The following is a 12,042-nucleotide window of genomic DNA, read 5'->3' as shown; positions in this document are numbered from 1 at the left end:
AACCGCTTTGGGACCCATAAATGCGGCCATTGGTGGTTCCCTGGGGTGAACTCGGGGTGAATTACCTAGTGCTGTCACGTGGCTGGATCTGCCTTGTGAACTATCTCCCTCCTGCAGGCTGAGCCACGTTCTTGCCTACTTCCCTCTCGGTAGGGGTTCTGGTTTGGCTGGAACCTGAGAACGTCGCCTAGGTCTCTACGCCTTAACCTACCACGTGGCGTGCTTCCTTTACACAGTGGCCAGGTACCCAAACCAACACGACACGGTAGGCAAGGTCTTTAATAGAAGCGAAAACGAGGGAACCGCCTCTCCACCTGCCACCCCGGAACCAGGCTGCGCGAAGAGGGTCCAAGTCCTCGGTCGCAGGCACATCCGGCGCGGCCGCCGACCACTCCTAGCGCGGGAAGTTCTTGGGATACAGCTGGAAGAGCTTGCCTTCCTGCGTGGGCTCAAAGCCGTACCGTTCTAGGTGCTCGGGGTCGAAAGTCCCGGCCTTAAAGTCCTTCTCGATAGCCGGCGCCGCCGTCTCCAGAAAGAGCTGCTTGGCCGTCAGGGGAACGTCTGTGCCCTCCGGGGCGCGGTAGTTCACGTAGGGCTTGAGCTTGAAGCCGGCCAGCTCGGGCACCACCAGCTCCGGGACCATTTCCTTGACCAGCACGAACCTGCCGCCGCGACCGTGGAAGCCGACGCCCTTGACACCGCGGCTCTTGTAGAAGGTGCGCGGGCCCCGCTTGCTGGTCCACTTGCTCATACGGTCGGCGCCCCGCACCAGGGCGCGAGCCGCCCCGCTCAGGAGGCCCATGGCCGAGGCCTGCGCACAGCCACCACGCCGCTGCCGGGTCCAGCCGCCTCGGGTTCCGGCCCCGCCGCGCAGCGCTTCCGGCGCCTTCGGTAGCTTCCGGCCCCACCGGCCCCCAGCGCCGCAGGAAGAGCGGCTCCGATTGGCGGCGCCGTGTCGAATGTGCGGCCTCGGCCCTGGGAGGGGGCGGGACCGGCGGTGGCCCGGCCAATGCGCGCGGAGATCCCTCGTCGGGGCGGGGCGCCAGGAGCGCGGCCGTCGGGGGCGGGGCTTCGAGGCGGCGCCGGACGACGGGAGGTGGATATCGGGAGCGCGGGCGTTGGGGGCGGGGCTTCGGGGAGGCGGGACGGGAGCGCGCGGTGCCGGTGAGTCGCCGCCTGGCGCCGCGAAGTGGCCCCCGTCGGGGTCGGAGTCTGTGAGGAGAGGGAGCCATCGTCTCCCCCAGCCCGCGCCGGGACGACACTGCCCCCCCCGGGGCGCCGGGGCCCCCCATCCCGACCCCCGCTTAACTCGACGCCCCCAACCCCCGCGCCCCCAACCCGGGTGCCCCTCAACCCAACCCCCCCACCCCGACCGCCCCCTCCCCCCAGCCCCCCCCCCCCCGACCTGAGAGCCTTCGACCGGACGGCCCCTTAGCCCCTACGCTCCAACCCTCCGCCCTCCCTGAACCACGCCCTCCCTCAGCTCCGTGCCTTCAGCCCCGCTGCCCCCGGCTCCCCAGTTCTGGACTTGACCGCCTTCCCTCTGGCCCCACGCTGTGGAGCAAGCGGAGCAGCCGAAGGCGCTTCCGTCGCGTGGCAGGTGCTGGGGGCTTGAGCTTCCGTCCCCCTTGAGCCTGGTGGCACCGGGAGATGGGACTGGGCAGGGCTGGGCGGTAGAGCTGGGGTCTAGGAGCTGCGGGTCCTTGAAAAGACGTCTAAAAAAAAACTTTCCCACAGGGCGCAGACCAGTGAGCAAATGCAGGTGACTGCACCTGCCTCCTGCTCCCTGACTCGTCTGGGTGGGATTTGGGAAGAGAGAAACCCTCCCTTGCTGTGGCCCTTCTAAGAGAGCCGGGAGCCACAGGGAGAAGGCCCTAGACGTCGCTCCTCCCGGCAGAGAGGTCAGGTGTGCAGGGCTGCTCCTCAGGCGCACCGCAGCGGGGACCAGCACACCCACCTCCAGGGTCCACCACGCTGGGTGGAAAACCCTGTGCCCAGCCCACTAGGGAGGGTCTGGCGCACAGCCTGCGGTGGCCACACACCCCTGCCCCTGCCCAGCCTCAGCCTCCTCACCATGGTCCTGGGACTCCCGGCCGCACTGTGCCTTTGCCCAGATGCCCACACTTGTCTTTGACTGAGTGGGAGAGGAGCCCGGGGCTTGGCTGCATTCCTGGTTCCTTGGGCAGCCACACCAGGGCTGTTTACAGAGAGGCAGATGGCTCCCTTTGCTTGCTCCCTTTGTTTTCTCCATGGAGAGCACAGTGCTTCATCAGAGTTTTCCTGTCAATAGACATGTAACAACGTGGACAGGAATTCAGGGAAGGGCTGGGAGGCACCGCATTGCACGTGAGCCTGAGGTGGTACAACCTGTGCCCTCCTTGGAACCAGTCTTTCTTCTTTTGTTTCACTTTTTAGCCATGGAGCAAGAGGAGGACACTGGCCCAGAGGTACAGAACCTGAGGAGTCCAGTGAGGAATCAGCCTGAAAATTCCCAGGGTGGCCGCTTCTGGACAAGGAGAGAGCTGCCCTGCAGCAGCCCCTTGAAGTCGGCTGCCTGCGGGAGTGGCGCGCGGGCCTCTCTTCCCCTGTCAGGACTGAACCCCTCCCTCAAGGTCACACTTGTCAGTTCCTGCTTCCTTTTAGGAAGCCTGCTTGCTTTGAGGTAGGGCCTTTTTCCCGGGGAACATCTGTAGCCACACCACAAAGACTTTTATTCCTAAACCAGAAAATTAGATGCATTAAAACAGCGGTGAAAAGCTGAAAAGTCGGGGACGTCAACCACTAGAGACTGAAGAGGTCTGGGTCACTCTCGTGACTGTTCCCCTGGCTCCTCCCCTCCCCCCGCCTCCGGGGGTGGCTGAGCTCAGCGGACACACTTACGAGGAGGGTGCTTGTCTGCCACCCAGTGGAGGTGGTCTCTAGCCAAGCACACAGCCTGGGCCAGGAGGGCCTGGGCACCTCACTCTGAGGCAGAAGCTCCCACTGCTTCCTCTGCTTTCTGAGCCAAGTTCAGGGGGTTGAGTCTTTGGATCACTTCCTTGTTCTGTCTTGATGTAACATTCTGCTTTTGAAACGCTTTTCTGAGTGCATTGATCTCGGGTTTTCTGGCATCAGCACTGTGTGTGATCCTGGCTCTGAAGGATCAGGCAAGCTGCTTTAGTCCTTGGCACTTGTGTAAAAGCTTGACAGAATTCACACACACACACCGCCCCCCTCCCTCAATCCATCCTGTTCCTGACTGCTTGGAAGGATGTGAGTACCGGGAGGAGTGGAGCGTAGTTACTTGTTTGACTGCTTTCTTGTTTTTGCAGGGAACCTGCCAGCCTCCCTTGTGTAGGAGGTCCAGGCCATCTGCCCACTCACCGTTGCACACTCACTGTTCTCTCTCGCCTCCCTGTCTTTCTCCTGGGGTCTGGCTTCTGAAGCTCCTTTTTAACTCCCTCCCTGGGAGCCCTTTGCTGTTCTGTGCTGGATTTAATGTTCTCAAGATCCAGCTGGCTCGTTAGGGTTTCTCACTGCTGCTGTGTGGGCGTGCGTCCGCCCTTGGGCCAGCAGCATGAGGTCCCGCTTGTGATGCGCGGGCGCTGGAGAGGAGGCCTTTGCCCGCCCCCGCCAGCCAGGTTTGCTCCTCTGGACTTGCTTCCCGAGGAACAGGGAGGCTGAGAATGGAGGGGCTCAGATGCCTGGAGCATTTGCTGTCAGTGCAGCGCAGCTGTTGGCCCTGCCCAGCCATCCTGTGGGTGGGTAGCCCTTCTCCAGAGCAGAACGGGACTCGGGCCCCCTGCCTCCTGAAAGTCCGCTTCATTTTGGAGGTCTCCAGGGCTGCCAACTTTTTCCCTGACCCACAGCTCTGTTGTTGCTCCCTGAGAAGCCGGGGCTGTGCCCGTCCTGGCCCTTCCTGACTGCAGGCTTCTCCCCCAGGTGGGCTTCTATCTGGCCACCCTGTGGTCCTGGGGTCTGGAGCTGATGGAGCAGCGTTCCCAGTCCACCATGGTAACCACCCCACTGCTCCCGGGTGATGGGCGGGCCCCAGCATCCGTGGCCCCCTTCACCCTTGGCCGCCCGGGGCCCTTTGTGTCCAGCCTGTGCTTGGGGTTGGGGGGTCTTGGTGCCTTGCTGATGGGTGCGCTTTCTATAACCTCGCCCAGCTGCTGGGAATTGTGATTGGAGTCTTCCTGGCCCTGGCTCTCGTCGGCACCACCATCTTTTTTGTGTACAGAAGGGTTAGCCAATTCCGTGAGTATCTTGCATGGGGCTGTGGTTCCAGCAGGGGGGGGAGAAGAGGGCGTGAGAGGGTGGCGGGCTCAGGTGGCTTTCCCCGTGTTTTAAGCTCCCACAAATAGCTCTCGAGGCGTAGTGGCTGTTGTTGAAAACTGCTGGCCTGTCAACAGCTCGTCAGATCCATGAAATTTAACTGTCCTGACCTCTCCTGGCTCTCATTTGCAAGGAGAGACGAAGTCCCGCTTCCTCTGCTTGGGTGTGTCACAGCCCAGGAACAGGATGCTGTGTGACCCAGGGTGGGCAGGACAAGCTCGGTGTGCATGCACAGCTGGCCCACCTGTGCTCAGGCAGCCCCTTGGCGCCCCTTGCAGGACAGGTGCAGCCCAGCCCTCAGTACAGGTTCCGGAAGAGAGACAAGGTGCTGTTCTACGGCAGGAAGATCATGAGGAAGGTAACTGGCGCCGCGGGCCCTCCTCCCTCAGAGGGGTTGGCTTCAGACTGTGCCGAGGGCCACACAGGGCCCCGGGGCTCGGGGAAGGTCTGGGGCGGGCGCAGCACCCAGGGAGGAAATGAGCCAGGAAGTGGGGCAGAAACCCCTCCCAGGAGCATCCCCGAGTGGGCCGAACGGAAGGTGCTGGCTCCGGTGTAGATTGGTGGGCCTCCCGTGATTTGGGGCCGGGCCCTGCAAGGTGGAAGCTCCCAGGCCTCGCTTCCCAGTGTCACAACCGTCTTGGGGATGAGCAGCCTCTGCTGGTGGGCCCCACCCCCTCCCACCCACTGAGGACAAAGGGCTCAGCGGACTCCCAGAGGCTTACTGTGCCGCAGAAGCATGCTTGAAACATTGGCTGACGTGTAAAAATATTTCGTTTGTTACTTTTCTCTAGATACACAGTCAGTTTGTGTTCTTTGTAGAAGAAGGTGAACTGTCAGACGAGGAGTCACGTGGGTGTCCCTGGGTGGCTCCTCTTCAGGGTCAAGTGCTTTTAGAGGGAGGCTGGTTCGGGCTGCCGTGTCTGCCGGGGGCAGCCCTGGGACGTGGTGTGCAGGCTGCTGCAGTCTCGTGTGGGGCCACACGGAACGACCTGCAAGCAGATCTCAAGGCACTCGTGTGTGGCTGGACCTGGGGCTGTCCACGGATGACCCCACTGAGGACTCTGTGGTGGCAAGCTGGACTTGGTCTAAGGAAGACAGGAACGTGGTCTGGTGGGGCCAGAACCCCTTGGGGGCAAGGAGGAGTCACACCGACAACCACAGCCAGCACCTCAGGGCAGACACGGCTTGGGAGCCGCCCGAGGGGCTGGCTGACGCCTGGGTCGGAGCCAGGCCCTTTGTACTCCTCGGCAGCGCTGTTTGCGGCTTTCTGATGGGCCTGGACTGTGACGGGGACAAAGAGCTGACCAGGCCGGGAGGGTGTGCAGGCGCTGGGGCTGCATGTACCAGCATGACGGGGGTGAGGAGGAGGGCGCCGGCCTTCTAGGAGAGGGACGCAGGGCCGAGGACGTTGGAGCTCTCGGGGCACCGGCTGTCTGGGGGCGTGGCCCTGTGTGCTCACTGCCAGCAGCGCCAAGGAGGTTCCCGGTGTCCTGGCCAGGCCAGAATGCTGGTGTTAGGCCTGCAGGGACCACGCCCCCAGGGCTGTAACCAACCCTGAGACTGGGGACTGGATCCCGCAGGCCTCAGAGTCGAGACTTAGCCGCCCCCTTTTATTCTGCAGGTGACCACGCTTCCCCACACACTTGTGGGGAACACAGCTGCCCCACGGCAGCGGGTGAGGAAGAGGACCAAGGTGCTGTCTTTGGCCAAGAGGTACTGGGAATGCCCTTCAGACCAGTCAGGTCCCAGTTGCCCTCCCCAGTGGGCTATCTGTGGCTTCCCTGCTATGGGGCTCACAGCCTAAATGCTCTCTGCTTTATTTTTTAATTTTAAAAATATTTAAGAGATTAATCTGGCTGCATCAGACCTTAGTCAGGCTTTGTTGCTCTGTGGCGTGTGGGATCTTAGTTCCCCAGCCAGGGATCAAACCCGCGTCCCCTGCATTGCAAGGTAGAGTCTTAACCATTGGACCACCAGGGAAGTTCCTTGCTGTCTGCTTTTGAACCCCTTTGGGCCTCTGCTCCAGGTGTGTGCCTCTTTGCTTTGTAGGATCCTGCGGTTCAAGAAGGAATATCCTACCTTGCAGCCAAAGGAGCCCCCGCCCTCCCTGCTGGAGGCTGACCTCACAGAGTTTGATGTGAAGAATTCTCACCTGCCGTCAGAAGTTCTGTACATGCTGAAAAACGTCCGGTAAGAGAGAGGTGGGCCTGGAGGCTTTCTGTGTGCTTGCCTGGCCTCCGAGGTGTCCTTTCCCTGCGGCCACCGATGGTTGTGTCGACAAAAAAAAAATCAGTAAACAGCCTGTAACAGGAAGAGTTTTATTTGAGCCAAACTGAGGACTGTAACCCGGAAGACAGCCTCTCAGACAGCCCTGAGGAGCTTCTCCAGAGAAGCATGGTTTTCAGCACAGTTTTATATCTTGTCTGAGTGAAGAATGTTAAACTAGTAGGGATGCATTCCTTCAGGGCATCAGAAAGAAATCAAAACCAGACCCGCACGCACGTGGCGAGTCAGCGTGGCATTGACGCCTGGGAAGGGAGCCTTGTTGTGGGAGGAGCCCCAGGATTGACGGCCCAGGACGGGAGGCACTGAGCCCTCACTTTTAACGTGGGCGTTCCTTACTTCTGCTAAGTGTTCAGTTCGGATCAGTCGCTCAGTCGCGTCCCCATGGACTACAGCACGCCTGTCCATCACCAGCTCCCGGAGCTTGCTCAGACTCAGGTCCATTGAGTCAGTGATGCCATCCAACCATCTCATCCTCTGTCGTCCCCTTCTCTTGCCCTCAGTCTTTCCCAGCACCAGGGTCTTTTCCAGGGAGTCAGTTCCTTGCATCAGGGGGCCGAAGTGTTGGAGTCTCAGCCTCAGCGTCAGTAGTGTGCCTTCAGTAATTAAAGCGGGTGCACAGTGTGTGTTTGATCAGCCACAAACGGTGCTCTGTCTAGTGAGCGTGAAGTGGGCGTTCACACACGGAGCAGCCAGAGCGCCCTCTCGTATGATGACCCCTTCCGTCACTTGGCAAAGCGTCTGTCCTCTGGCTGTCGCTGCCCCCCTGGTGGTGAGCAGAGCCTCCTCGCCGGTTCTTTCCCATGTCTGTCTGCTTCTCAGAGCCTCTGCCTTTAGGACGACGCAGAGCGAGTGTGGGAAGTGAGTGGTCGGATGGAAGATTGAAAGTCTGGCTCCCCGTCTCTCCCTGGAAGCCCCAACTCCTCTTTGCAGCCCTTCACCAATTGCTCTTGGTTACAGACCTGGCTGAAACGCACAGTCACGGCCTGAGAGTTCTCTGAGCTCCTGGGACAGCAGCTGATGGCGATCCCTAGACCGCAGGCTCCTGCCCTGCTGGCGACAGGCTCCCACAGGCTCTGCGGCCCGTGGGAGCTCTCCCTGTGGTCTGGCCAGCAGGGACAGTGGCCTCCCTCTCTCCCTCCCCGCCTTCCTGAAGGTGTCCCATATGTTCTGTTTTCTGTAGGGTCCTGGGTCACTTTGAGAAGCCGCTATTCCTGGAACTTTGCAAACACATGGTCTTTGTGCAGCTTCTGGAAGGCGAGTACATCTTCCGGCCGGGGGAGCTGGACAGCAGCATCTATGTGGTGCAGGACGGGCGGCTGGAGGTCCGCGTCCAGGACTCGGTGAGCGCCCTCGGCGGGGCGGGGCTGCTGCTGCGTTGGCACTCGGTGGTCTGCCCTCTTGAACGTTTCTCGTTTTCCATTGAAAAGTTAGTGCAAAGCGTGTTTTATGTAGATAGAAGAGTCATACTTCATTTCTCCAGCAAAATATATACAGTTGAATAAAGTTAAAGGCCAGCTTGCACAGCAAAACCAGGTCCTTTGGGTGGTTCAAAGAGGTAAGGCCTTCAGCTGGCTCACATGAGAAGTGTCCACCCCTTGGCCCACCTTTTGGGATTTTGCCAGTCCCGAGTTGATCAAAAATGTCTTCCGTGTTGTGAGGTGGCAGGCCCTGTAAGTGGCTGTCTCTGAATCGATCCACTGGTTCATTTATACAGGTCCCTAAACACTCCAGCTAGGAGGGAAAAGTCTGTCGTGAAGTCGCCCCCTACCTTTCTGCTGAGCATTCCCGAGTGGTCTCCAGGGTGTTGGCAGAGTTTCGCAGTGTGCAAGGTGGAGCGGTGCAGCCTTGAACACGACACTTTCCGGTCGGCTTTCGCTTTGATGTCGTGTGAGAAGTCGCTGCTTCCCTTGCTCTCCGTGGAGGCGCTTGTGAGACCTCTGCACCTGTTCGTAGTGGAGCTGGGCAGCCATCCCTTCTGTCTTCAGGCTGGAAGCAGAGCTGCTGCTCTTTGCCCTTCTGGGTAGTTTTCTATAGTTGCTTCTGTCCTTTTCTAGTTTTTTTCTGGTGCAAAATGCAGTGGAGCATCTGGGTTATTCTCAGGAGTGCCTCTGGGCAGGCTGAAGGCCTCTCCAGCTCCAATCTGCACAGCTGTCTTATGCCAATTCCTTCACGCCTTCCCCACTGGGTGGTGAGGCTGGCTTTGTGGGCCAGAGCACCTCGGAGAGAAATGCGGAGGGCCAAGCTGAGGGCCTTCGGAGCGCAAAATCTCAAGCTTGAGTTGTTCGGAGGAAAAGACGCTTTGGACCACAGCCGCCCTTGACGCGGCATGTCAGCCTCCGTGACGCAGGGGCTGCGTGATGGCTCACGTCACTCCCACTGCCTTAGGACCCCTCAGTGGGTGGGCACTGATCTGTAAGATCAGCCGCATGCTTGTCTTATTTTCAGGTTTCAGGCTATAAATAATTTGAACTGTAGGAAAATAATTAAGGTATTAATTCAGCTGGAAGCTCACTCCTTGCTGCCTGCCCCTGTTGAATTATGTGCTTAAATTACAGTTGCTGGGTGAGTGGGGATCTCTAGACCAAGCCTCCTGGGTACTTGGTTTATTTGCCTGGTGGTAGGTGACCCAGGCCTCCCACCATAGACAGTGAACCCTGGACTGCATGGGGCTGTCCCCATCCCGGCTGCGTGAACTTCCCACCTGTTGGGCCCTGGGTGGACCTGACCCAGGACGGCTCCCGCGTGTCCTTCCAGCTTTTGGATCACAGTGTTGTCGGGGTGCAGGTCTCATGTATAGCTTTGTCTGTGAGTGACCTGGGGGGATAGTCAGAAAGGACACGCTTTCATCCAGTCTCCTCCGGTGGCGGGGGGGCCTCCGTGTCATCTGCCTGGCAGGCCTTCCCAAGAGGGCCAGAGCCTTTGGCCCAGATGGAAGGGCTCCTGGACTGTGACCTGTGCCAGGTTTTAACAAGTTCAAAGGTATTTTTCTGGGTCACCCTGAGATGAAGTTCCTGTCCTAAATCACCAGCATTGCCTGGTTTCCTTTCTCCTTTAATCCAGTGGGGAAAATATGTCAAAATGCTATCATTTATACTGAGAATAACTGCGTTTGGTTCCCACAGCCTTTTAGTTAGGCCCCCCAGCTCTCTCAGGCAGATTGTCCTGGTGCTGACAAGACCCAAGGCTGAAGGCCAGGCTGGGCCTCCCTGTTCCTCTTAGTCACCCTCGTCTTCCAGCTCTCGTTCTGCACTTCGACAGGGTGCAGCCTCTGCCCCGCATGACCAGTGGTGGGTGGCGGCTTGCCTGGCCGGCCTGGCCCCGCCATGGGTGGCTCTCCTCTGCTTCCCAGGCGCAGGACGGCACTGAGGTGACGGTCAAAGAGGTTCTGGCTGGAGACAGCGTCCACAGCCTCCTCAGCATCCTGGACGTCATCACCGTGAGTGTCTCCTCTCCCCGGGTCTGCCCGCACTCACTAGACGGCAGGTCCCTCGGCGCCCAGGCCAGCTCTCCAGTGATGGGAGGGTCACCCTAGTGGGTGGGGGCTGTGCCTGGAGCGGCCTGGGAGCGGCTCTGACTAAGGGTCTGAGGGGAGCTCGGTGCTGGCATGTGGGTTTTGGTGTCTCTTAAATGGTCAGGTTTTGGCCTGAGCAGCATGTGCATGGGCTCCAAGCGTCACAGGCATAAAGTGTCACAGGGTGAAGGCGACTTCTCCTGTCTTCAGGCCCTAAGGCCCCTTCCCAGGAGAGGCCCTTTCTGGATCTTCTGTGCTAACATGTGTCCATCAGTGATTTCTTCAGCTCTGGTGCTGTTCATCAGAGCAGTGAACGGCCTTGTGTGGACACTGTTTCCCGAGTTTGAAGGCCAGTCTGTAGGGCAGATCCTTAGGAGACTCACTGGATCCAAGGGCGCTGCCTCCCACCAGAGACACTGGAGCACCAGGCCCGTGAGGGCGCCTCCCCTGCCAGTGAGCGTCTCACAGCTGGTGCTTGCTGGTTGTCTCGCTGTATCCCACGGTTTGCTGAACCCGGGGTGGGCAAGGTGAAGCGGGGAAGCTGAAAGAAGCTGTGAGGAGGAACTGCAGGCTGGTGTATCCTCTCTCGACTGGCATAGAAGGCGTAGCAGCAGACACACTGTATTCCTCTTCTCATGGCTGACCCGGGGGACCCAGCCGCAACGCACCATAACACGGACGTGGTGTGGCCTTAATGCAGCCTCAAGGGCTTTTCAGGTGGAGCTTATGTATGTTTACAGGACAGAAGTGGCCTGTGGCCAAGTGGGTGCATCGTGACGTGGCTGCGCACTGCTGTAAGCGATCTCAGCCGTAGCATAGCCGTGCACTTACAAACCATGGGGCGGGAGTGAGAGGCCCTGGGCGTGAGAGAGCCTGAGCACCGCCATCTTGGCGAATTTGATCTCTCTTTATAGTCCACCTCTTCAGGGTCTCTCACCTCATACAGTCTGTGTACAGTCTGTCTTCTGCAACATTCCCGTGGAGAATAACACTGACTCTTGGGTTTATCTCTTGCAACGGTAGTAGGGGCTGAAACAGGAAACAGCGCTTGTCACCCAGGATACAACCTGGAACTCACATTACTTGTAAAACCCCCACAGGTGCCAGGCCATCCCCTTCAAGAAGGAGATTTCTGTGGCGCTCACAGTCCACCCTCATGATTACACTTTTCTAAATCTGAGGACACAGCCTTTACAGCACATTGTTCTGAATCCACAGCACAGGACACAGCCTTTACAGTCTGCCGCCCTAAATATACATCACTTGGCCACCAAGCCATCAGTGTCTGCACTAGGACCAAGAAGCTGCTCCAGCTTGCCATGAATAAGGCTGCATTCGGCACCGCCGTCAGCCAGGACCAGTGCTCTCTGTCCACTAGCTGGTGGCCAGTGGATTGCAAGCTCTGCGTGGGGACTCCAGTCCCTTCCTGGGCTCTTTGGGTGGGCATCTGAAGGAACACCCTTGGGTGCCATATAATCTTCTAACTGAACCCCCCATGTCTCTTGCTGTGGGCTTAAACTGCTGGTCCACTCTCAGTTGCACGGTTGGCCTTGCTAACAAGCAGGGACCTGAGTCTCAAAAGTTCTACACCCTTTGTCTCAATGAGGGGTGAGGGGTTATAGATGCCAACTGTTCTACTTCATCCCCGGAACAAATGATACCATCCACCCCTGTGTCCCAGAGTCGCAAAAGCCACGCTGCCAGGGGTTCCCCTTGCTTCTGCTAAAGCTGCTTCCCCGAGTCCAGCACCTCTGCCTGAGTGTACGGCCGATGCGCTGTGAACTCACTCACACTGGGTGTACGGCCGATGCGCTGTGAACTCACTCACACTGGGCGCCCTGACGACGCCCCCGCCGGGCCACAGGCTGCTCATGCTTCACAGTCCGCACACCGGGTCTCGCTGACACGCAGGGGCCTGTGGTCCATATTGC

The 12,042-nt window shown here is 59.1% G+C and overlaps 2 protein-coding genes across 5 annotated transcripts in view; one reads left to right on the top strand and one right to left on the bottom strand.

The window, feature by feature from the left end:
* Positions 1-262: 262 nt before the first annotated feature.
* MRPL41 (mitochondrial ribosomal protein L41) lies at positions 263-972 on the bottom strand. Its single transcript, XM_040225668.1, has one exon. The coding sequence runs from the start codon at positions 800-802 to the stop codon at positions 395-397; it is 408 nt and encodes a 135-aa protein (XP_040081602.1). The 5' UTR covers positions 803-972; the 3' UTR covers positions 263-394.
* Positions 973-1,132: 160 nt separating this feature from the next.
* PNPLA7 (patatin like phospholipase domain containing 7) overlaps positions 1,133-12,042 on the top strand; it is a 79,604-nt gene continuing 68,694 nt past the window's right edge. For 2 of the 4 annotated variants that reach the window (XM_040225656.1, XM_040225653.1), the window contains exons 1-10: positions 1,148-1,164; positions 1,498-1,600; positions 2,416-2,447; positions 3,922-3,993; positions 4,149-4,236; positions 4,593-4,672; positions 5,936-6,027; positions 6,364-6,504; positions 7,781-7,940; positions 9,950-10,036. In XM_040225656.1, coding sequence (XP_040081590.1) covers positions 2,418-2,447; positions 3,922-3,993; positions 4,149-4,236; positions 4,593-4,672; positions 5,936-6,027; positions 6,364-6,504; positions 7,781-7,940; positions 9,950-10,036 — 750 coding nt within the window. In that variant the 5' untranslated portion in view covers positions 1,148-1,164; positions 1,498-1,600; positions 2,416-2,417. Of the gene's footprint in view, positions 1,165-1,388; positions 1,601-2,415; positions 2,448-3,921; positions 3,994-4,148; positions 4,237-4,592; positions 4,673-5,935; positions 6,028-6,363; positions 6,505-7,780; positions 7,941-9,949; positions 10,037-12,042 lie in introns of those variants that run through there. The other 2 variants (XM_040225655.1, XM_040225657.1) reach the window with 2 other exon arrangements.

This window comes from Oryx dammah, unplaced genomic scaffold (genome assembly GCF_014754425.2).
Source record: "Oryx dammah isolate SB20612 unplaced genomic scaffold, SCBI_Odam_1.1 HiC_scaffold_25, whole genome shotgun sequence".
Lineage (NCBI taxonomy): Eukaryota > Metazoa > Chordata > Mammalia > Artiodactyla > Bovidae > Oryx > Oryx dammah.
The sequence above is the reverse complement of the archived record's forward strand: the minus strand, read 5'-3'. Positions and strand labels throughout refer to the sequence as shown.